The sequence below is a fragment of the Notothenia rossii genome, assembly GCF_949606895.1.
Source record: "Notothenia rossii genome assembly, chromosome: 4".
Lineage (NCBI taxonomy): Eukaryota > Metazoa > Chordata > Actinopteri > Perciformes > Nototheniidae > Notothenia > Notothenia rossii.
In genome coordinates, this window is record NC_136902.1 from 41,987,941 (window position 1) to 42,013,753 (window position 25,813).

A 25,813-nucleotide genomic window follows, 5' to 3' on the forward strand; every position below is an offset into this window, starting at 1 on the left:
GGAAAGTTAAGGGACATTTAATTTACAGCGCTGAGCGAACAATCCTCCGTGTTTGAACCTCTTAAATCGCTGCATAGCCGACTTATTTGGACTGGATTATCCCAGAGAGTCTAAAGATTCTTTATAACACCGTTTCAGATTTGTGAAACCTTTATTCTATTTGTGAAAATACAAACAAGGGAGATTTTGCAGCTTTTTTAAAATCTAGACCCCATTAGACCAGGTCCTGATCTAAAACCACTAGACCTAGACTCATCAAATCTGGACTGGATTATCCCAGAGGGTCTAAACATTCTTTATAACACAGTTTCAGATTTGTGAAACCTTTATTCTATTTATGAAAATACAAACAAGGGAGATTTTGCAGCTTTTTTTAAATCTAGACCACATTAGACCAGGTCCTGATCTAAAATCACTAGACCTAGACTCATCAAAGGACTGGATTATCCCAGAGAGTTTAAAGATTATTTATAACACAGTTTCAGATTTGTGAAACCTTAATTCTATTTGTGAAAATACAAAAAAGGGAGATTTCATTGCTTTTTTTACATGTAGACCACATTAGACCAGGTCCTGATCTAAAACCACTAGACCTAGACTCATCAAATCTGGACTGGATTATCCCAGAGGGTCTAAACATTCTTTATAACACAGTTTCAGATTTGTGAAACCTTAATTCTATTTGTGAAAATACAAAAAAGGGAGATTTCAGTGCTTTGTTTACATGTAGATCACATTAGACCAGGTCCTGATCTGAAACCACTAGACGTAGACTTATCAAATCTGGACTGGATTATCCCAGAGGGTCTAAACATTCTTTATAACACAGTTTCAGATTTGTGAAACCTTTATTCTATTTATGAAAATACAAACCAGGGAGATTTTGCAGCTTTTAAAAAAATCTAGACCATATTAGACCAGGTCCTGATCTAAAATCACTAGACCTAGACTCATCAAATCTGGACTGGATTATCCCAGAGAGGCTAAAGATTCTTTATAACACCGTTTCAGATTAGTGAAACCTTTATTCTATTTGTGAAAATACAAATAAGGGAGATTTTGCAGCTTTTTTAAAAATCTAGACCACATTAGACCAGGTCCTGATCTAAAACCACTAGACCTAGACTCATCAAATCTGGACTGGATTATCCCAGAGGGTCTAAACATTCTTTATAACACAGTTTCAGATTTGTGAAACCTTTATTCTATTTATGAAAATACAAACAAGGGAGATTTTGCAGTTTTTTAAAATCTAGACCACATTAGACCAGGTCCTGATCTAAAACCACTAGACCTAGACTCATCAAATCTGGACTGGATTATCCCAGAGGGTCTAAACATTCTTTATAACACAGTTTTAGATTTGTGAAACCTTAATTCTATTTGTGAAAAAACAAAAAAGGGAGATTTCATTGCTTTTTTACATGTAGACCACATTAGACCAGGTCCTGATCTGAAACCACTAGACCTAGACTCATCAAATCTGGACTGGATTATCCCAGAAGGTCTAAACATTCTTTATAACACAGTTTTAGATTTGTGAAACCTTAATTCTATTTGTGAAAATACAAAAAAGGGAGATTTCATTGCTTTTTTTTTTACATGTAGACCACATTAGACCAGGTCCTGATCTAAAACCACTAGACCTAGACTCATCAAATCTGGACTGGATTATCCCAGAGGGTCTAAACATTCTTTCTAACACAGTTTCAGATTTGTGAAACCTTAATTCTATTTGTGAAAATACAAAAAAGGGAGATTTCAGTGCTTTGTTTACATGTAGACCACATTAGACCAGGTCCTGATCTGAAACCACTAGACCTACACTCATCAAATCTGGACTGGATTATCCCAGAGGGTCTAAAGATTCTTTATAACACAGTTTCAGATTTGTGAAACCTTTATTCTATTTGTGAAAATACAAAAAGGGAGATTTTGATGCTTTTTTTTAATCTAGACCACATTAGACCAGGTCCTGATCTAAAACCACTAGACGTAGACTTATCAAATCTGGACTGGATTATCCCAGAGGGTCTAAACATTCTTTATAACACAGTTTCAGATTTGTGAAACCTTTATTCTATTTATGAAAATACAAACCAGGGAGATTTTGCAGCTTTTAAAAATATCTAGACCATATTAGACCAGGTCCTGATCTAATACCACTATACCTTCAACCTCCAGACAGGGAAGATAGACAAACTAACATCTCTGTTAACCACCTTTGCTTTTTCACTGTCTCCATCTCCACCAACTCATAACACTGGCAATGTCCTTGATCTCATATTCTCAAGGAACTGCACTACTTCTAACCTCTCTGTAAACCCGCTCCACACATCCGATCACTTCTTCATTTCATTCTCTCTACCCCTTTCCAAACATAACAAACTAATCTCTTCTCATCCTGCACCTGTCCGCCGTAACCTCCGTAACCTCCGTAACCTCCGTTCCCTCTCCCCTTCTACCTTTGCCTCATCGGGGCTCTCAGCCCTCCCTTCCTCTGACTCGTTCCAACTCCTGCCTCCAAACTCTGCTGCAGAAACTCTCCTCTCTACTCTCTCATCCTCTCTGGACTCTCTCTGTCCTCTCACACCTCGGCAGGCTCGTCAGTCCCCTCCGGCTCCCCTGGCTAAATGACGCACTGCTTGCTAAAAGAACCATCCTTCGGGCAGCAGAGCGGAAATGCTGGAAATCTCTCCTCTCCTCTTTCTCCGCTTCGATCTCTCAGGCAAAAAGCACTTTATTTCAAGATAAGATCCAATCCTCCTATTCCAATCCCGCAAAAATATTTTCAATCTTTTCCACCCTCTTGGAACCCCCCAAAGCCCCTTCCCCCTCCTCCCTTCTGTCAAGCGACTTTGTTAACTACTTTGAAAAAAAGGTTGATGATATTCGCTCTTCTTTTTCTGACTCACCTTTACTCACCGCTGGGTCACCAGACCCTCCTTTCACCCACACACTGACCTCCTTTTCCCCTCTCTCTCCAAGTGAGGTTCTTACCCTCATTACCTCTGCCCGTCCTACCACCTGTCCTCTGGACCCTATCCCCTCTAACCTCCTTCAGACTATCGCTCCTGATATTCTTCCGTTTCTTACCCATTTCATCAACACTTCTCTAACTTCTGGTCACTTTCCAAACAGTCTCAAGGAGGCAAGAGTAAACCCTCTCCTAAAGAAACCCACTCTCAACCCATCTGATGTTATAAACTAAAGGCCTGTCTCTCTCCTCCCGTTCCTGTCTAAAACACTTGAACGCGCTGTCTTTAAACAACTCTCCTGTTATCTCCTTCAGAACAACCTTCTGGATCCGCACCAGTCTGGTTTCAAGGCAGGTCACTCAACAGAAACTGCCCTCCTTGCTGTCACTGAGGAACTGCACACGGCTAAAGCAGCATCCCTCTCCTCTGTCATCATCCTTCTGGACCTGTCTGCTGCATTCGACACGGTGAACCATCAGATCCTCCTTCGGAATCTCCAAAAACTTGGAGTTTCAGGCTCTGCACTTTCCCTTTTCACCTCATACCTCAAAAACCGCACCTACAGGGTAACTTGGAGAGGGTCCGAGTCCGACCCTTGTCAATTAACTACAGGGGTCCCTCAGGGCTCTGTTCTTGGTCCCCTCCTCTTCTCCTTGTACACAAACTCGCTCGAATCTGTCATTACCCTGCATGGTTTTTCATGTTTTTTTTTTACGCTGACGACACCCAATTAATTCTGTCCTTTCCCCGCTCAGAGACCCAGGTCGTCGCACGCATCTCTGCTTGTCTAGCTGACATCTCTCAGTGGATGTTTGCTCATCACCTCAAGCTCAACCTTGACAAGACTGAACTGCTTTTCCTTCCGGGAAAAGATTGTCCCACTCTTGACCTAACAATCAACATCGGCACCTCTGTTGTTTCCCCGACTCAGACTGCAAGGAATCTGGGTGTGACCCTAGATAACAAACTGTCCTTCACTGCAAACATCGCTGCTACAACCCGCTGCTGTAGATACACTCTTTACAACATCAGGAGGATACGTCCCCAGCCGACCCAGAAAACAGCGCAGGTTCTGGTCCAGGCTCTCGTCCTCTCACGCCTAGACTACTGCAACTCCCTCCTGGCTGGTCTACCTGCATGTGCCATCCGACCTCTGCAGCTCATCCAGAATGCAGCGGGTCGTCTGGTCTTCAACCTTCCAAAGTTTTCCCACACCACGCCGCTCCTCCGCTCCCTTCACTGGCTTCCAGTAACTGCTAGAATCCACTTCAAGACACTGGTACTTGCGTACCATGCTGCGAATGGATCTGGCCCTTCCTACATCCAGGACATGGTTAAACCATACACCCCAGCACGTGCACTCCGCTCTGCATCAGCCAAACAGCTCGCTGCACCCGCACTGCGAGGGGGACCCAAGTTCCCATCAGCAAAAACACGTGGGTTTGCTATCCTGGCTCCAAAATGGTGGAATGAGCTCCCCATTGAAATCAGGACAGCAGATAGCTTGCACATCTTCCGGCGCAGACTGAAAACTCATCTCTTTTGACTCCACTTCGAAAGATAGAATTACTAACAAAGAAACTGCTAACAGAGCACTTATATACTAATAAAGGACTGGCTTATCTAAAGCCAGTTGAGTATCACTTGAAATGTTTGGCTCTATGAAACCTGATGTACTTATATGATTCTGTTTTCTTCAAGATTGTATCTTCCGGGTCGAATGTACTTATTGTAAGTCGCTTTGGATAAAAGTGTCAGCTAAATGTAATGTAATGTAATGTCTCCTTTTTATTGCGATATGCAGGGTGTACAGGAGGTTGTCCACTGTGCAAGTGTTTGTCATTGACACAGTTTGCTGTCCAATTGTTCCCTCTCCTGCCCAATGTGGACAGCATCCCTTTTGCTTTTCCCTTGCATCTGTTTCAGACAGTTTATACTTTTTTCTCTGAGCAGTTGGAGTAGGGTGGCTGAAGTACTTCGACTTTCTTTTCTGCGTTTTACTTCGCTTCCTCCATGTCTCCTCTTGTGACAGAGGAAGTGTATCTGGTCCCTCAGATTGTCTTTTGTCTTCAGCGTATGTTTTTGAAGGATGCACCTGTTTTTTCATTATTGCAACACCCTTGAGTCTTCCAACCACAAACTCTTGCTGTAGCTGGAGAAAGTCTCCTGCTCTTCTGTGCAATTTTGATGAAAGTATCACTTTTTGTTGTTGTGCGGAACCAGTTCTCTACAACAGCATTACTATCACAGGTTTTGCCAAGATCTTTAAGCATCAGACCTGTCCAAAGAGGCACAGTACCAGCGTAATGGAGAATTATTTCCACAAGTGCCTCACAATAATGAGGATTTGGCTGGCATGCTCCGTTTGCGTCATCCTCCTTCCCTGCTTCCTCCTGTGCTTGTGTGACCACCTCTTTGATAGGAGCAAAGAAAGGGGATGATTTTGTGAGAGATCTGTGCATGTCTTCAAAATCAGAAGGTGTGTGGTCTTCATCTTCATTTTTGAAATTGATATTTTCTGACTTCTGTGTCCGTATGGCCTCCTGCAGTGCTGAGAGATGTTTCTTGCACCCATTAGTTTCAGTCTTTGATGAAAAAACATGTACCATACACCTTGAAATTGACAATACCTGACCAAATACAGTAGCATTTTAAAAGAGGGCAAAACAGTACAAAAAAAACCGTTTTGTCTCCTTTCTGCACTGAACCATGGACAACTTCATACTGATCAACTTCAGCATGTGAGCAGCACAGAGGTGTATTACTGTCAGCTGCACTGACCGCTGCCCTTGGAATTAAGATAAGGTTTTAAGGTATAATAAGGTATAATGTATAAGGTTTTATAGAATAAAGTTTTCATAAATCTGAATCTGTGTTATAAAGAATGTTTAGACCCTCTGGGATAATTCAGTCCAGATTTGATGAGTGTAGGTCGAGTGGTTTTAGATCAGGACCTGGTCTAATGGGGTCTAGATTAAAAAAAAGCTGCAAAATCTCCCTTGTTTGTATTTTCATAAATAGAATGAAGGTTTCACAAATCTGAAACTGTGTTATAAAGAATGTTTAGACCCTCTGGGATAATCCAGTCCAGATTTGATGAGTCTAGGTCTAGTGGTTTTAGATCAGGACCTGGTCCAATGTGGCCAGGATGCAAAAAAAGCACTGAAATCTCCCTTGTTTGTATTTTCACAAATAGAATAAAGGTTTCACAAATCTGAAACTGTGTTATAAAGAATGTTTAGACCCTCTGGGATAATCCAGTCCAGATTTGATGAGTGTAGGTCTAATGGTTTTGGATCAGGACCTGGTCTAATGTGGTCTACATGTAAACAAAGCACTGAAATCTCCCTTTTTTGTATTTTCACAAATAGAATTAAGGTTTCACAAATCTGAAACTGGGTTATAAAGAATCTTTAGACCCACTGGGATAATCCAGTCCAGATTTGATGAGTCTAGGTCTAGTGGTTTTAGATCAGGACCTGGTCTAATGTCGTCAGGATGCGAAAAAAGCACTGAAATCTCTCTTGTTTGTATTTTCAGAAATAGAATAAAGTTTTCACAAATCTGAAACGGTGTTATAAAGAATCGTTAGACCCTCTGGGATAATCCAGTCCAGATTTGATGAGTCTAGGTCTAGTGGTTTTGGATCAGGACCTGGTCTAATGTGGTCTACATGTGAAAAAAGCACTAAAATCTCCCTTTTTTGTATTTTCACAAATAGAATAAAGGTTTCACAAATCTGAAACTGGGTTATAAATAATCTTTAGACTCTCTGGGATAATCCAGTCCAAATAAATCGGCTATGCAGCGATTTAAGAGGTTAAAACACGGAGGATTGTTCGCTCAGCGCTGTAAATTAAATGTCCCTTAACTTTCCCCTTAACTGCCGAATCGGATGCTCTGAATCGGAAGCCAACTTCAGTGTCGTATGGTTTGTTGCTTTGCTCCGGGTTGCAGCCACAGGTCTTCGCATGAAACGTGCTTGTTCTATCGTTTCCCGGCCGATGTTTTCCAAAGGAGAGTCTGGATTCGTGCCATGAGGTAAGCTGACGTTACATTTTTGTCCATGTCACGGTGAAATGTAAATGATGGGTAGTGACTGTATCGCAGTTTTAGAGATGGCGCTGCTGAAAAGACCGCAACATAAGTAAAGATAATGAATAAATCCTATTAAAACCTGTGTGGCTTATATGATAAGTCTAATGAGTACAAGCAGCATAACGTTTCACCATCTAACTAAAGATTGTAGTCAGGGAAATCAGTTTGACATATTGAACTAATAACAAATCACCTCTGGCTGGCAGAGAACTCTCTGCTCCATAGCTTCTCTTGGAAGTAAAATCACATGTACATTCTACATTTATATTCAATTTAATATTCCATCCCTCACATACTTTTGTATATATAATAACTTATATTTTGTTTTTCTTGTTATGCTGCTGCAACACAAACATTCCCCAAATTGGGATCAATACAGTAATATCTTATCTTAATTAATTAAGAAATATAACTATTATAATTAGTGTAGCAGCTGACACCTATTTTCAATATGGATTAATCTACCATTTATTTCTTTAGTTCAATTTTCATCTATAAAAAGGTCAAAATTGTGAAAATGTTCACGAGACTTATCAAAGTGCAAGGTTATATCTTTAGATGTTTTGTTTTAGCCTATGTACTGTATATCTTAATGCTCTTATATGTGAAGGGGTGACTTCCATGAAACTAATATTTTATATCTTCCCAACAGACGAACTGACAGGAAACCTAACACTCTAACAACCACAACATTGCAACATCCTCCACTGAATGCATACGTTTAGCTGCCTTTGGCTTCTTCCACTGACAGGGGGTGTCAGTGCAGCTGAAATTCTGGATGGCAAAGATGGCTCATGCAGCCGCATGACTGCATTTCCATTCTCCACATGGGCATTTACATTTTGTGGAGAGAATTCCCTCTTCTCCTGTAGATACCTGTGTTGGTGGGATCGTTTTATTATTTAAAATATATTTACATTTGTAATGCCTTCCCAATTATCCCTTTAATTGTTTATAGCCTACTGTATGTTTATTTCATGGATATTTCTGTGTTTTCTGGTGTGTAATATTTGTAATTTTGGGGCCTCTTCTCTTTAACGTCTACATGCTACCACTGGCTCAGATAATGAAGAACAACAAAATAAGTTACCATAGCTATGCGGATGACACACAAATTTACGTAACCATTTCACCAGGAGACTATGCTCCAATTCAAACACTGAGTAAGTGCATTGAACAAATCAATGACTGGATGTGTCAGAACTTTCTCCAATTAAACAAAGATAAAACTGAGGTAATGGTTTTTGGAGCCAAGGCAGGACGTTTAAAAGTTAGCGCTGAGCTTCAGTCTGCAATGTTCAAAACAACAGATAAAGCCAGAAATCTAGGTTTAGTCATGGACTCTGACCTGAGTTTCAACAGTCACATTAAAACAGTTACTAAATCAGCTTACTATCACCTAAAGAACATATCTAGGATTAAAAGACTAATGTCACAGCAGGATTTGGAAAAACTTGTCCATGCTTTTATCTTCAGTAGACTGGACTACTCCAATGGTGTCTTCACAGGTCTCACTAAAAAATCTATTATAAAGCTGCAGCTGATTCAGAACGCTGCTGCTCGAGTCCTCACTAACACTAAGAAAGTGGATCACATCACTCCTGTTCTGAAGTCTTTACACTGGCTTCCTGTGTGTCAAAGAATATATTTCAAAATACTGCTGCTGGTTTATAAAGCACTGAATGGTTTAGGCCCAAAATACATTTCTGACCTCCTGCTAAATTATGAACCATCCAGATTTCTCAGGTCTTCAGGGACGGGTCAGCTTTCTGTCCCCAGAGTCAGAACTAAACATGGAGAAGCAGCGTTCAGTTATTATGCTCCAAATATCTGGAACTAACTCCCAGAAACCTGCAGGTCCGCTGCAACTCCTACTACTTTTAAATCCAGGCTGAAGACTTTTCTTTTTGTCGCTGCTTTTAATTGAACTATTCATATCTTTAACTGCACTGTAACTTTTATCCATGTATTTTTTCTTTTAATGTTTGATTAGCTTTTCTTTTTAATGACTGATTTTAAATGCCATTTTCTTAATGTCTTTCATTTTTTGTAAAGCACTTTGAATTGCCTTGTGTTGAAAAGTGCTATATAAATAAACTTGCCTTGCCTTGCCTAATAAAGATTTCATGTGACACATAAAATGGATTTGTTGATGGGAATTAATGTGAATAAATTAACTCTAGGTTAACGGTACTCTTGCTATCACTACTCACCGACACTATAAACCTTGTCCCTCATGCTAGCCCTGACAACACCGGTAAGCACACCTTCATCTAGGCTGCACTGTAACGTGTCCTGACTTGTAGTGGTTCTCTCCTCTGTCTACACTCTTCTTGTCATCTTTGTAAAACGATATCAGACTGGTAATTGACACAGCCATGACTTCTAGTTAAATTCAGTGTGGCTAAAATGAAAAGCTTTGTTAAAATATGCAAGCGCGCGAAAGTCAAAGTCAGCTTTATTGTCAAAAATTCTACATGTGTTATACATCCAGAAATATCAAAATATTGTTTCCCACAGTGTGACATGTATACATGAAACAAAACAAAAAAGGGCCTAGATAAACGTGGTATACCAGAAACAAAACAAAAAGGGCCTAGATAACCGGGGTATAAAGTTTAAAATGTTAATATATTTAAAGTGTTCAAAGGGAAGTTTCAGTGCAAATCAGCTGAAACGATCTTAAGTTGGCGTGACGTTGAAGTTGTGCAAACCCACTGCTGTACTGGCTTGTAGTTCGTCTATATTATAGCGTTAGCATTTTGCTTCTGGCGACTAGATTTATGATTCAAAAATTATAAAAGTAGGGTTGACATGTGGAGATTATCCGGCTGAACAAAACGTGATCCCTCTCTTAAATGTGTGTCAACCACAGACCTTATTTCGAGCTATTTTCCAAAATCCTATGGAGAAATTGCATTGGTTTTTGACAAAGGAACCGGAATAAGTTTACTTCCGGGTTTTATGACGCGTCACTGCGGTTCTCTATTGAGTTGAGAATAACAATGTGATGCAGTAACAACGCTTTAAATGGGGAAATGGGAGCAGATCAGAAAAAAAGCAATCTTCATACTTATGCTTACCTGATATTCCTACTGTATCAAACAGAGGAAATTAGAAATCCAGGCATTTGTCTAGTATACTGTAGGTCTGCTTCGAAAAGGACATTGACACTATTTGAGAATTAGCTGCAAACTGAATATCTTTTCTCATAGTGCTAATTAAAAAAATTCTATAAAGTTGTAAGGATAGAAACTAAGAGCAAGCTGTTGTATTAGATTGCAATAAATGTTCAAATGTAACTAATAACGTGGCCACATGTATACAATATGCAGTAGAATACCATTTATCATACAGGCAGTGCAATAAGCAATATTGCCATTTCAACATAAATGTACTGAACTGATAGATGGTAGAACATGTTTCTTTAAAATGTTTTGTTTTTCATTGGTGTGCACTCCAAACTACCTGGAAATACCACAAACCAATTGGCCACCATACCTTTGTCGACCCTAAAGTCATCACCTGAAGAAGCCTGGTCAGATTTAACTGAGTGCTAGAGATGCTCAGTCAGGTGGAGTTCTGTACTTTACAACAGCATATCACAACCCACAGCCTCATACTGTATCACATCAATTCATAAACAAACCTCTTACAATATTCTCCGGTAAACAGTATGGAAACATTAAAGGGCGGTAACCCTTACCTGCACGGCAAAGGTTCCAAAAACGATGGTGCAGAAGATGGGGTTGGCAAATATGCCGTCAAAGACGTTTCTCTCTCCGTGGATCTTGCGAGCGTTGATCTCGTTGAAGAGTTGCATGAGGACGAAGGTGTTGAAGATGATGGTGTAGTGCTCAGAGGGCGGGGAGTGGAGCGGGGCGTTGCGGCCGCTGTCGATGTTAAAAATGTGCTCGCCTGGTGGAGGAAGCAGGAAGTGAGAAAAAAGGCACAATTATCAGCTGTGTTGTACACTAGGAAGTGTGTTGGATAGGCTACTGGAAAAATAACCCATTGCCACTGTAACATAACATGTGACGTGTGAATGTGTGAATATGTGTCTACACCAAAGCTTTGTTTTTCTTGTCCTGGATTCTTGGTTATTAGCATATATATATATTTTTTAATTCTACTTATTCAATATTCATACAGACCATAAATGAAATCAAACCAAATGAGTGGAGGTGGGAGGGCAGAAAGCATAGCCCTCCTGTTAATCATCAAGTTCAGCGCTTTTGGTCAGGGACCCAAATACTACGTTATTTTAACTGCAAACTTAGACGGTAGGTTTCCATGGGTGTATTTATATAAATACATGTCCATGCCCAGATTACAATACAGTTTCATATTTCATACTAATTTTAAATCAATAATTATTGTTTTAAATTTTTTATATATATTTGACATCATCTAATGATAGAACTGGTTATTTCTGGCTGTTTTAATAGTAGATGAAATTGTATTCCTTCCTGTGTGTGTGTGTGTGTGTGTGTGTGTGTGTGTGTGTGTGTGTGTGTGTGTGTGTGTGTGTGTGTGTGTGTGTGTGTGTGTGTGTGTGTGTGTGTGTGTGTGTGTGTGTGTGTGTGTGTGTGGGTGTGTGTGTGTGGGTGTGTGTGTGTGTACCTATGAACAGCAGGGTGAAGATGATGATCAGCTGGTACACTCCATGGCCCAGGATGTTTTTCATCATGGTCAGTGAGATGAGTGGGTTGTTCCGACCGTAGGGTTTCCGTAGCAACAGGTCCTCAGTGGGGGGCTCAGTGGCCAGAGCCAGAGAAGCAAAGGTGTCCATGATGAGATTCACCCACAGCATCTGCACCGCCTTCAGAGGAGAGTCCTGCAGAGAGTGTAACAAAACATCTGTGTCACCAAGCAAAACCCACACACACACACACACACTGGGGTTTTTGGGAAGACCCTGATTCCTTTAGAACAGTTTACAGCTCATAGAAAGTGTGACAAAGGGAACAGTATTTTGTAAGAGGTCACAAGCCAACAGGTTGGGAACCACTTTTTAAATCAATGAATTGTATTTTATAAGTACATTTTCACTATGATTTTAATATAAAATCTTAAACCAAATAGAAACCGGTGTCAGATATGCCTTTTCAAAAGATGTTGAGTTAAAGATGTCTGTGCGATTTATAGACAACAGAACATTTAATGTGTCTTACTGATGCGACAACCAGTGGCGGAAAGAAAGTACATTTACTCAAGTACTGTACTTAAGTAAACATTTGAGGAACTTGTACTTTACTTGAGTATTTTCACAATATGCTACTCTATACTCTTAGTCCACTACATTTATTAATTTATTTATTATTTATCAAGATTTAGTGACTTTTCAGATTAAGATGTTGCATTACAAAATATGTGATGCACTTTCAGATTAAACCAATGCATTGACTGTTTAAGGGGGAAAAACACAATTATACAATTTATATAATAAAAAGTTCCTATAATCAATTGTGTTTGTCTGAGACAGTAAAATATTGCCTGATGCTACAATATGAAAAATAATGTCATATTTAATAATAAATCACATATGTTTCTGCATTTGTACTTTTATATGTTATACTCTAGAGTCTAGATAATACTTCTGTACCTTTACTTAGGAATGTTGGAAATGTACTTGTAATGGAGTATTTATACATTCATGTATTGCTACTTTTACTTAAGCAAGTAAGGGATAATGTGCAGCGAGGCGGTCATTATGGGTAAAAGAACACCACATCTTTTCCCCATAATGACCAAGTCGCTGCACATTATCCCGCTTATTACATGGCCACATTCTCAACAAAGTAAAGACATGACTCCCTATATTAATTGAAATGCTTTTATAGATTTAGAAAATGTTTTTATTGATTTAAAAAAATAGTAGGCTATTATTGATTTAAAATGACATGCTAAGAAAAATAGTCCGTTGTTACTGTTTGAACTACGTAGCAACGGCAGGAACTGCTTCGATAGCGTTTTTGCGGACCTTTTTTATTACAGATTTGAAAACATCGTTGCTTGCTTTAATAATTTAATATAATATTTAATTTAATAAAAATTTGATTTTATAAGCGACGCGGTCATTATGGGGAAAAGAACACCGACAGGCCGATGAGGAGCCCGACGCGAAGCGGAGGGATCTAAATCGGCATGAAGGTAACGATATAAAGTAACGATATGACTCCCAATATTAATTAAAATGCTTTTATGGATTTAGAAAATGATTTTATTGATTTAAAAAATAGTTGTATGTATTGATTTAAATTAACATGCATCCGCTAAGAAAAATAGTCCGTTGTTACTGTTTGAACTAACGTAGTAACGGCAGGAACTGCTTCGATAGCGTTTTTGAGGAGCTTTTTGATTACAGATTTGAAAACATTGTTGCTTGCTTTAAAAGTAGCACAATTTATTATGTCAAACCTTGGAAAGTATCTAGATATCCCTGCCCTAATGCCAAAGTAACTGGCAACTGAATATGTGTCGCCGTCGTGTCGTATGTCTGGACCGCTGCGTAAAAAGGAGGGTTTCTGCCCGTTACTTCTCCGCTGTTTTCTTGTCGCTCTTGTCTTGTCAGTTAGAAATACAGTTCAATCGAACTGACTTCTTTGTGCAGATGTGAGCGTTCTTAACAACGGTCAATAAGTCCTTGACAGCGGTCTGTCTGTTCTGGATTAACAACGTGTCATGTGTTCTGAATTGACCAATCAGAATCGAGTATTCAACTAAGCCATGTAATAAAGGATCTTAATACTTCTTCACAATCAAGTAATCAAATATATATGATTCTGAAAATGGGGCTCAGTTATAAGTAATTTTACTTTTAGTAACAGGAAACAAACTGGCACCTGTCCACTCTCCATACTTGTTCCCTCCTGGGACTTGAACCAGGGACCATCTGGTTTCCATGCCAAGCCCCTACAGACACAGTCTCTTCAGCCCTAAACATGCTTAAATAAGCTTAGTGTGAAAAATGCATTAAGAGGATTGTAGCTTTTTGCCTTGTAGCAGATAGAGGGTGAGTGATGTTCACAGAAGTGACGTCTCTGTGACTGAGTATGAATGCACGTGTGTCAGTATGTATGTCTATTAATAAATGTGTCACCTGAGTGATGCAAGCCCCGGTGAAGGCCACGATGACAGCCACTACGTTGACTGTGAGCTGGAACTGCAGGAATTTGGAGATGCTGTCGTAGACATTTCGGCCCCACATCACCGCCTTCACAATGCTGCTGAAGTTGTCATCAGTCAGGATGATGTCAGACGCTTCTTTAGCCACATCCGTCCCCGCAATACCCTGACACACAATGAGACAGTGAGGAGCAGACGGACACTCGTCACATGATTCACGCAAACACTCAAATGATGTTGGAGTGCTACTGTGTGAATATCTTGTTGCCCTGACTCCAATTGCAAGTGAGAAAGGTCCGTGACCATAACGTAGGGTTACGTATGGTAACCCATGTTATATAACCACAGTGGAGCCCTCTACTGGACTCTATGGGTACTCCCCTGTATCCTATTCATGCACGCGTTCCTTCACTGAGACTTCACTATACGTAGTCGGCCCCCTGGGCGGGCCTACCTGAATGTGCGCGCATCCACCACATAAGAGGCGGCCTCGCCCGCTCACTGCTATCCCTTTACTTTCTCTTCAGCTCAGTAGCATAGGGCAGCAGGGCTCCACTGTGCTTATATAACATGGGTTACCATACATAACCCTACGTTATATCTCTCACAGGCTGATGTATACCCGCTCTGCTGTTCCCCTGTTTCGGACCGGCTTTCTGTTTAGTAGCCGCTGCGCCTCTCTCACCTCTCCCTCGGCCGTAGCCAAGGAGAGAGAAAGAGGCTGCGGCTGGCCGGGCACACCCTGACGCGCTTACCACGCGGAGGTGTGCCATAACGTAGCGGATTTCCTCCTCCTGTCTTAATGCAGGGGAAAAAAGAAACCTCCAGCCCCTATGGGCCCATGTGCGCGTTACATCCCCCGGGGCCGGGGGCCCGGGAAACATAAAAACATTACGTCCGGGGAGGGGGTCAGATGCCCTCTGACCCACAGCAAGGAGCCAGACATGTTCAAGAGATAAACTTAATGAAGGGGCCTGGTGTTGACTAAGATGCCGCCGTTCATATGTCCTCCACACTTATGCCACTAAATAAGGCTATTGATACAGCCATGGCTCGTGTAGAGTGTGCACGGACTCCCGTGGGGAAGGCCCTCCCCGCTTGTCCGCCGCCGCCATCTGCACCCCGCGGCAGCGGGGGCAGGGGCCTTCTTCCCTCTGCCCACCCGGCTGTCTGCGGAAGCAGATGGGCCGCCAGGCTATCCTCCAGCGGGGGCACACCGGGACACTCATTGTCTGAGTGGCCCTCCACCTTGAGGATTCCTGCCCAAGTAGCCACCGTAGTCTTCGTTTTCAGTGGCTGCCGCCACATGGCCTCCACGCACTGCCAGATGTCTGGCAGGGGGGGTGAAACAAAGGCCAGCGGTGCTGGACGACCCGTGCCGTAGAAGCCCTGACGCAGGCGGCTCACCGGCCTCGGAGGTATTGGTGGGGGAAGCGGCAAGCCTGTACGCTCCGCCGCCATAGCCATTACCGCCGAGAAGTCCTGACGAGCCGACCTCTGCTGATGGCCTTCCTGGCGGTCAGCGGAAATCCCAGACGACGAGGTGTCATCATCGTCATCCTCCTCTCCGATGCCCGGACCCGTCCGGGCTGCTGGGATGGCGAAGACGAAGGGCACTCCCTGCACGAGGTCCTCCATCTCCACCACGTCGAGCTCTGGGTCTTCCACCGGCGGGACGTAAAACCTCTGGAACACCGCCACTCTGCTGGATCGGGTCAATAGCTTACAGGTGCTGCAGACTGCTGATGGAGGCAGGTTAGCCGCTGCGTGGTCAAACCCCAGACACTCCATACACCGAGTATCTGGATCGTCACTCCCGATAGAACCCGGACACGAAGGACACGGACGCTCCTCAGGTGAGTCCATATTCGATTCTTTGTCCAAAGAAAACTTTTTCTTGCTCTTTCTATCCGTTGTCTCTCACTCAGTTACTCGATAGCTGCTTAGCTAAAAGAGAAAGGGATAGCAGTGAGGGGGCGAGGCCGCCTCTTATGCGGTGGATGCGCGCGCATTCAAGTAGGCCCGCCCAGGGGGCCGGCTACGTATAGGGAAGTCTCAGTGAAGGAATGCGTGCATGAACAGGATACAGGGGAGTACCCATAGAGTCCAGTAGAGGGCGGAGCCTGTGAGAGATATAACCACTATTAAACCACACTATTAATTTTTTTTTATTCCAAATAAAATACAATATATATTAGGTATGTATTTAATATGTACATAGATCGTAGGGTACAAATCGAGTCATAAATCCTTGACCATCTTAGTTACCTTAAGTTAGGGCAAGCATAGTTAGGTTGTTTTAAGTATTGAGGTATTTATCCAGTGTATAACCTACAATAGATGGGGGTCAGCACACCCCCAGTCTGGAGAAACACACAGCAATACCAGTCGAGGCTAAGTTACGTACTGCTGTGTATTGGGCAGCTGCAAAACAGATTGTAGACCCCAATACAAATCAGTTTGGCTGGGTTAATTTGTTTAGGTCCTCTGTTCGTCAACAAGATGTCTGACAGCAAGGTGCATTGACGAAATGTATACATTATACAATACTTCAACTGAAGCCACTTATTAAGGTGGCTAAAATATATTTTTCTGAGCAGTAAATTGCTTAGCAGATTTTTCAAAATGGGGGTGTAAACAGGCGTGTACTGTAGTAACAAACCTATAGAGAATAATGTAAAACAACCTCGCTTCAAAACAGTCTTTAAGTCATTAATATATTTAAAGGGATAAGAGATAAGTGTGTAGGTTAGGATCATTTGTTCTCCAAAATGCATTTATATACAGTAAGTGTGTGATTGCATTATTGTAGCAATATTGTATTGTTTATTTATGAACAATAAATAAACATTTTTGGTGAATACTCTTTCAGGTTACCATGGCAAAGCCAACATCAGCCTTCTTCAGAGCTGGTCCGTCATTGGTTCCATCTCCTGTTACTGCGACAACCTGCCTCTGCTCTAACACTGTGCTGTCGATGATGCCTGGACACAAAAAGGGGGTAAGACGGGCTCCAAGTGTGTGTGAATGAATGTGGGCGTGCATCTGTTCATAAAGCTGAAGCTCACCTTTGACCAGAGTGTGTTTGTCCGTTGGCGAGGATCGAGCCAACACGCGAAGTTTGGGCCACACTTTGTCAATGCGTTCCTGTTCGATCTGTCAGATGGAGAGAAAAAAGGGGGGAAAGAGTGTGATGATTAATTACATCATAAGGAACCTATTAGCTGTTCTCTTCTTTCAATAGATGTCACTTTTGGATCTTGGATGGAGAATAAAGTATCAGGAATGGGTTCTAGCCGCTGCAGTGCCAGCTGGGGATTTGCTGCTGCTTTTTTGGTAGCACATGAGTGCATGTTTCTACACATTTTCAATAGCAACTCTAGAGTCAAGGCCAGTGGCGCAAAAAGTGGGTATGCACTATATGCAACGCATAGGGGCGCCACACCAGTGGGGGCGCCCAACAAGCGATGGTAAAAAAAAAAAATTAAATTAAATAAAAATAAAATGGTATTTTCTTTATGTTTCTAAATAGTTTCTGCATTTCCTTAAGGTTTTAAAACATTTTAGAGGAGTAATATGCTAGAGAAGGGCGCCCTATCTCATAAGATTCCATCATAGAATTTTGACATAGAGGAGGGAGCACGAGCAGGGACGCCGTGAACACTGAGGAGCAGGCGCTCGTTGTGAGTTAACGTCAAAAAGAAATCATGGATAAACCAAAAAAGCGGTCGGGGGCAGAAAATAGAAAAAGAAAGAGGGAAAAGGAGACGGCGTGTCAAGGGATGCGACAACAGCTAAATAAGTGGATGTTGAAAGGCAACAGGTAGGAATAGGATGATTTAAAGTGTGACGTCTGTCTGTGCTTGGAAATATTGACTGGCTAGCGTATGCTAACACTGGGCATGTAGCAGCCAAAGGTGGGTGGGTTTATGGCTAGCTTAGAATATGCAAACCAATGTTGCTGCGCCAGCGCTGACATGGAAAGTATGAGGTAGCATGTACAATAAATGACAAGAATCTGGAAAACATAACTAATGCAATAACTCTGGTTTATCATGGAATCATGCACACATTTGCTACCAAATAAGAGGCTTGCAAATGTCAGTTCATGTTAACAGACTGTTCTCAGATTGGCTAGTGTTTGCTAACACTAGCAGCTGAAGTGTGGTTTACGGCTAGCTTTAATGCAAACCGATGTTTCTGATAGCTACATTTAGATTTTGGTTAAACCCCATGCATGTCACGTCCAAATTGTATTAAGGTAAAATAACAACTGGTAAATATAAGGTAGCATGCACAATAAATGTCAAGAAGCTGGAAAACATAGCTAACCATGGAATCATTTAAATATGTTGTGCTGCCATTAGCTGTCTATGTTAGCTGTGCTGTCAGACATACAGGCTATACATCTGTTTGGTGACACAGAAGCTGTTATTACAGGGTCACATCTCTTTACAGGTCTGTGCTAAGTAGCTCTCCGTATTTGTTCTTTTAAAATTCAAAATGTGAATGTACTTTCAACAGCAGCACAACCTTACACGGCATAATAGTGTTTTTTATTTGTTCTTTTAAAATCCAAAATGTGAATGTACTTTCAACAGCAGCACAACCTTACACGGCATAATAGTGTTGTTTTTTTTATTATTAAGTTGCCTTATCACTGGGCTGATATACTAATTTAATTTAGACAGCTGCTTTAACAGTGAATTCATTTTATTCAGGTGTGAGGATGGTGGCTCAGGAAAGACAGGAAGGCAACAGGTAGGTCTAACATTAGGTGTAAGTGTAGGGGTCTTGATACCAACAGATTCATTTCTTAATATTATTTTAATATTATTAATAAGGAAAAACTAATATGGAAAATCTATTTCATAATGTTTGTTTGACAATATATCTTAGTGGAAAAGAACACAGGCAAGGAGTGAATGAGACAGACATGAGGTCGGCGATGGCATCAAGTAGAGATGAGACCAGTGATGATGTCAGGTAGTAGGAGTTCTATTAGTTTGACCACACAAAACTCAATGTCCAGTATGGTTTGAAGTTCTGTTGACCAACCTATTCACTGTGTCCTTTTTGGGGATAATAGTGCAGACAGAGATGGAGAGCCACTCACCACAGAGGTGGAATTTGAGGAGATTGTCGAACCGAGAGGTGACGATGAGGTGGAAGAGAATGTCGAACCGAGAGGTGAAGATGAGGTGGAAGAGAATGTGGAACAGAGAGGTGAAGATGAGGTGGAAGAGAATGTCGAACAGAGAGGTGAAGATGAGGTGGAAGAGAATGTGGAACAGAGAGGTGAAGATGAGGTGGAAGAGAATGTGGAACAGAGAGGTGAAGATGAGGTGGAAGAGAATGTGGAACAGAGAGGTGAAGAGGAGAGGGCTGAGTCAAGGCCTTACTCAGAAGATCCATCAGACTGGCCACCACCACATCAGATTGGGGACTCATTTAGGCAGTGTGTTGTTGAAAATGGCCCACACAAATGTCCTGATGGGCCATATCCAAGATCAGAGAAGTCTAGAAGGTGTTTTTCGAAAGCGTATTGTTTTCGCACAATGTCAAATGGAGAGAAAGTTGCACGAGATTGGTTACTGTATTCTAAAAGTACGAATAAGGTGTATTGTTTTGCGTGTAAACTTTTCGGTGGAGCTAGCGTTGTTGACACACGCTTTGTGGTGGGATATAATAACTGGCAGAGTCTTTCAAAAACGCTGCAGCACCATGAAACCAGTGGTTTACACATCAACGCGTATCTTTTGTGGAAAGAATTAACATCTCGCTTACGCCTTGGTAAGACAATTGACAGTACCTTGCAAAAAGCCATAGAAGCTGAAAAGGCACACTGGAGAAGCGTGTTAACGAGAGTGATCGATTGCATACTCTTTCTCGCAGAAAGGAACTTGCCACTGAGGGGGAAGAATGCTACATTAGGAGATCCTAAAAATGGAAATTTTCTGGGTGTCCTTGAGGTCATAGCACGATATGATGTCACACTAGCAGAGCATCTTAGAAAGGTAGCGGCTAAAAAAACCACAGGATATCTTTCCTGGTGCACTCAGAATGAATTTTTAGATTCAATTGCAGACTGTGTACTTGGTAAAATTTGTGCCCAGGTCAAAGCCTCCAAGTACTTTGCTGTGGAGTTGGATTGCACTCCTGACATTTCAAAGCAGGAGCAGGCCTCAGTCATAATCCGGTATGTTCATACGGACGACAAAAAGAAAGCCACCATCAATGAGTCTTTTGTTGGCTTCATAGTTGTGAAGGACACCACTGGTAAAGGTCTCACAGAAACACTGACTGGGGTGCTGGATAGCCTGGGGTTGGAGTTGAAGAATTGTAGGGGACAGAGTTATGACAATGGCTCGAATATGAGAGGTATACACAAAGGTGTTCAAGCCTTGGTGCAGCAGAAGTGTCCAGAGGCACTATTTATCCCCTGCTGTAGCCACAGTCTCAACCTTCTCCTATGTGATGCTGCATCATCAAACAGAGTGTGTCTTACCTTTTTTGGCACTATCCAGAGACTGTACACCATTTTTTCAGCTTCGGTGAAGAGGTGGGATATCCTCAAAGAGTTTGTGGACATTACTCTAAAGCCTCTCAGTGAAACCAGGTGGGAGGCGAAAATAGACTCTGTCAAAGCTGTGCGTTTCCAGTTAGGGGGGATTCTTGACGCTTTGGAAAAGCTTGAGGAAGTGGAAAAAGACGGCAAAACAGTCTCAGAGGCAAAGTCGCTCTCTGGCGAGATTGTTACCATGGAGTTTCTGATGTGCCTCTTGATTTGGTATGATCTATTGTCAGAGATCACGTTTGTTAGCAAGGCAATGCAAGCAGTGAACATTTCGATGGACACTGCCATAAGGATGATCGATTCTCTGAAAGAATTCTTCTGTAAGTATAGAGAGGAGGGGTTTCAGAAATCCCTTGACATTGCACGCAGACTAGCCATTGAGATGGATGCTTCCCCTGACTTTAAGGAAAGACGTTGCAGAAAGCAAAAGAGATTTCATGGAGATGATTCAAGCACTGGCCATTTTGAACAGGAACCTGAGACCCATTTTAGGTGCATGGTTTTTAATGTTATTGTTGACACTGTAATTCAGGAGTTGTCTGACAGATTTTGCAATCTTCAGCTTGTGTCCGAAAAGTTTAAGTTCATTTACAAAATGGAACACATGACAAAAGCTGAGTTGGAGGAATCAGTGACAAGATATGCACTGGCTACCGATGATGTTTCAAGGGATATCATTCAGGAAATTTACCCAGCAAGCCGTCTACTTAGGGGGCATGAAAAGGCTCTGGATAAACTAAATGTCCTCCTACAGGAGAACCTTGATTTGGTTTTCCCAAATCTGACAGTAGCCCTGAGAGTTTTCCTGACAATGCCTATGACAGTTGCCTCTGCCGAGAGATCATTCAGCAAGCTAAAGCTGATTAAAACATACCTTCGTTCCAACATGAGCAATGATCGCTTAACCCAATTAGCAGTCATTTCAATTGAAAACAGTGTGGCACGAACTGTTTCATTCGATGCAATACTAGATAAATGGGCAAGTGCAAAGGCACGCCATGTTACGATTTAGTAGCAACTAAAGAGTGCTCTACTACAATCTCAGGTAGCAACATTGTTACATAAGCTACATCATTTTTTAATTTTTTTTATTTATTAGCTTATTTGTCAGGGGCCGTGTACAAGACAGTTCAGGTACCAGAGTTAGCTATAAAGTGATTTACATCTGTGGTTGTTGTTAACATAGTGTGTTCTAATGGATCTTTGTAAGCTTACTTTTGCATTTTAATGTTTTAATGTTTTATGTTGCATTGATTATAATGATTGTAAATGTGTAAATTTGTTTATTATTTAATGATGGTAGACCTACAGTGGCTGATATGCTTTAAAATAAACCCTTATTATTTAAAGGCCATGTCCAGCAGACTTATTTATTTATTATTACTATATATATATATATATATAATATATATATAAAAAAATTTTTTTGGGGGGGGGGCGCCAAAATTGTTGCTGCATACCCCCCTGACACAGGGCAGCTGCGCCCCTGGTCAAGGCATCTTGAGTGCAAAGGTGGCCATGAAAAGGTAATTGTCTCAATCAAGTCAAACTCCTTTAAATGAGTATTCCCTTTGAAACAAAGTCAAAGTTCAGAATGGCAGACATTTTTTTGAGGAGTTCTGACAGATGACAACCAAATATTTGGTGCATTACTGCAATCAACTAGACTGGAGGAGCAGATTGTCAGAAGAAATAAATGATTCTAGGTCTCTAACATCCTTTTACTGATATTGTAGCCGAGCTCTCATTGCCTTCCACCACTACATAAGCAGGAAACCAAGGGAAGGAGATTTCACATCACCTACTGTATATGTTCTCTGAGTAGAAATCCTTTCACAATATAATACCTGCATGACATACAGAGGCGTTATCAGATCATAAGCGGAAGTGGCTGCACTGATTTTGATGTGTGCCTATAGCCAATCAAAGAAAATACAAGATCTTTTTACAGGAATATGCAATTTGTTGACATGGGAATGTATAAAAGTTCCTGCATGAGCTGTGAATATGTGTATTTCACAGAGGAAATAGTCCAACAGATGTTAATGTAGCAAAGAGATAGACTTTGTGTTTAATGTGCAGGCACTGATAGAGTCACTGTCGTGGGCATGATGATGAGGCACACTGCAGCCCGGAAGATCAAGGGACAAAACTATCAACATACAAATGATTAAAGATGAAATAATAGGCAGATTAATCGATGATAAAAAAGAAGAGTTGCAGCCTTAACATATGATCTCATGTAAACTAGAGCGTAGTGTGCAGACCGATCGATGCTTGTGTAGTGATAAAAAAGAAAAGGAAGTTAAATATATCGGCATTGTCAGTGTGCAAAAAATATAATTACGTGTACACATTAATCTGACTAAGATTAAAGGCTGGTAACAAACAGATATTTTGTGAATATCCAGTCTAGTTCATTCTAATGAAGTACAGAGACAGAATACTTCATGTGAACACTAACCCTAACCCTAACCCTTACACCAAAGGAACCACTTTTATGTAAGTTTACTCAACCCCAGCTCACCTCTCCTTTCTCGTTCCTGATTCGTCGGTTGAATTCTTTGCCGTCTATACAGATGAAGTCGTCCCCGGGTTGGATGATGCCACATTTAACAGCAATGGCCCTGGCTGTGCTAATGTTGTCTCCAGTCACCATCCGCACCGTGATGCCCGCGCGCTGACACTTACGGATGGCCTCTGGTACCTTAGAGAGACAGTTACAATTAAAATTCATCTAGATTATAAAATGAAATAGATCGATATAAGTGTTTGAACATTTGAGCCAACATGATGCAGACATATGTTTTGTTTTATTTTGGTTGTGTGCTTTTATATTATTTCTTTCTGATATTTTAATATCTGAATATTAAATTAGATTAAAAAAACACTTGATATATTAAAGTATATTATATAGAGAACACAATATAAAATCTAAAGATAAGTTGTAATACACTATAATAGAGCCAATTACTACTAAAATAAAAATATGACGGTGTTCGTTCCTTATTATGATGCATAAAATTGTCTTAGAATGACAACAACTACATTAATTTTCTTTCAGGGCCAATTCATCCCCCAACAAAATAAGTTATTGAGTCAGAACTATAATTATTCACACAGTATGGACTGCACATAAAGACAGTACTGTCTCAGAGTGGAACTAGTCTCACCCAGACTGCACTGCTCCTACCTCAGGCCGCACAGGGTCCTCTATCCCCACCACAGTGATGCAGGTCAGCTCCGTCACTATTTCAGCTTCGTTCTCCCAGTCTGGCTCTGGATTCCCCGGCAGGTCACGGTATGCGATGCAGATGGTCCTCAACCCCTCACAGGCCATGGGCTCGATCACCTGTTATTCAGGGAGGGGGTCCACAAAATCTCATTCCGCATCAAACCTCAGACTGCTTCATTTACTGTACATTCCCATAATCTGATGAATAAAAATGGGATTAAACACAAGGGGGAAGTTTGTGTCGGATGACCTTTTGTGTTCTTCTGTGAGAATGTTCTGTGACAGGGATGAAGCGAAAAGCCCCTGGCCTGCTGCAGCCAGCAGAGGGGCGTATGATGTAAAGAGGAGGTGACAAAAAGCTGCTACGGTGCAAACTGAACTACTGAGCTGGAATACAGTTGTTCAAAACTGTTAATCCTGAACCATTTATGTCAGTCAGCCTGTCAGTCAATGTAACCTCCCTTCCTTGTGCAGCCTGCATAGGCTAATCTGCTATGTGAAGAATTAAAACATGTGTTTTGCTGCTAAAGATTGTACTCACATGCAATTAGACTGATGTAGCAAAGTAGTCATATGCTCAATTTCTGTGCATTTTTAAAAGGAAAATGTTAATGTTAAAGGTCCCAAGTCAAGCTTTTCCGGTTATTACCCATCCCCTTCTGTGTTATGTAGCTTTTTATGTATGTAAACGGTCTGCAGAGTCACAAACCCTGAAAGTACACCCTGTATCGAGTAGAACTCTAACACAGAAAAGACCTGTCTATGCTGCCCCAGAACGCCTGGTTGGAGATTTCTATTTTTCTTCCTGGGTACAGTGACGTGCCCATACCCAAATGGACCCAATCCGTGGAGCTCCTTGCACACACACACTCTCTCAGTGGCGAAACTGTGACACGCTGGGGGGGGCGGGGTGCTAGTGGAGCCTCGCAGCTGCGCAACTGTGGCCGCTTACACTGTGGCCGCTTACACTGTAGGTGCGCCGCGTTTGGGGGGGGGTGCTAGTGGAGCCTCGTAGATGGGGGTGCTGCAGTCCCCTCAGCACCCCCCCTTCCCACATCCATTCGCGATGACCGCCAACACGGCACCCAGACCCCACGCAGCATTCTCATCTGTTTGTCCTTACTGGTGTCATTTTCTGGTTGCTAATGCCATTGTAACACATAATCACTGATGTTCCGCTGTAACAGTGGTGGACTCATCAGAACAGAGTGGGCGAGCTGACCAATCAGAGCACAGTGGGCTCACAGGGAGGGGGGGGGGCAGGAGCTCCAACAAGCCGTTTAGGACAGAAAGTGAATACACATACTAATGAAACCAATGTGAGTTTGGAAAATTGCACAATATAAATATATTCTAGTATACCTCAACAATGGAATTATGATCAGTAGAAATGGCCATGACATGGGACCTTTAATAAATATTTGGTTATTATTCTTATTCTTTTTCATGTCAAGAAATGACATGTCTGTACAGTAGAAGGGTAAATGATATGTAGCAAAGGGGCCCGGCTGGGGACGTTGTAATGACAGGATCAGCATCTTAAACCCTATTTCACCAGGTCCAAATTAAAGATATTTTAAAGATACTATTCAGCACATTGGAGTGTTAATTCATCAAGTCTCACCTGTTTGACCATCTCATCTCTGTCACGTGGGCGGAAAGTGCGTGCTTCTCCATTGGTATCCAGGATGAAGAACACCTAGAGGACAGAAACACTCGTGAGCAAAGCATCTTTGGTCTTTTACATTCTCTATTTAATTACACCAATCTAATAATCAGTGTTCAACTTTCACATTT

General features: G+C 41.6%; 2 protein-coding genes across 4 annotated transcripts in view; one reads left to right on the plus strand and one right to left on the minus strand.

Annotated features, from left to right (window-relative positions):
- The window catches only part of atp2b3b (ATPase plasma membrane Ca2+ transporting 3b), a 91,358-nt gene that overhangs the window by 30,791 nt on the left and 34,754 nt on the right, over nucleotides 1-25,813 (minus strand). The window contains exons 15-22 of the mRNA XM_079673751.1: nucleotides 25,641-25,715; nucleotides 23,975-24,133; nucleotides 23,309-23,488; nucleotides 17,273-17,360; nucleotides 17,082-17,188; nucleotides 14,179-14,370; nucleotides 11,700-11,913; nucleotides 10,783-10,994 (exon numbers count right to left, since the gene is read on the minus strand). Coding sequence (XP_079529877.1) covers nucleotides 10,783-10,994; nucleotides 11,700-11,913; nucleotides 14,179-14,370; nucleotides 17,082-17,188; nucleotides 17,273-17,360; nucleotides 23,309-23,488; nucleotides 23,975-24,133; nucleotides 25,641-25,715 — 1,227 coding nt within the window. The remainder of the gene's footprint in view (nucleotides 1-10,782; nucleotides 10,995-11,699; nucleotides 11,914-14,178; nucleotides 14,371-17,081; nucleotides 17,189-17,272; nucleotides 17,361-23,308; nucleotides 23,489-23,974; nucleotides 24,134-25,640; nucleotides 25,716-25,813) is intronic.
- Nucleotides 17,601-22,261, plus strand: LOC307036786 (zinc finger MYM-type protein 1-like). 3 transcript variants are annotated; one of them, XM_079677409.1, is made up of 4 exons: nucleotides 17,601-18,027; nucleotides 18,926-18,965; nucleotides 19,104-19,190; nucleotides 19,294-22,261. In XM_079677409.1, exons 2-4 carry the CDS (start codon nucleotides 18,934-18,936, stop codon nucleotides 21,791-21,793), a joined length of 2,619 nt encoding a protein of 872 aa, XP_079533535.1. In that variant the 5' UTR covers nucleotides 17,601-18,027; nucleotides 18,926-18,933; the 3' UTR covers nucleotides 21,794-22,261. The 3 variants fall into 3 exon arrangements, with proteins under 3 accessions (XP_079533535.1, XP_079533533.1, XP_079533534.1); XM_079677407.1 differs by having other exon boundaries at nucleotides 18,926-19,190; XM_079677408.1 differs by lacking the exon at nucleotides 17,601-18,027 and having other exon boundaries at nucleotides 18,612-19,190.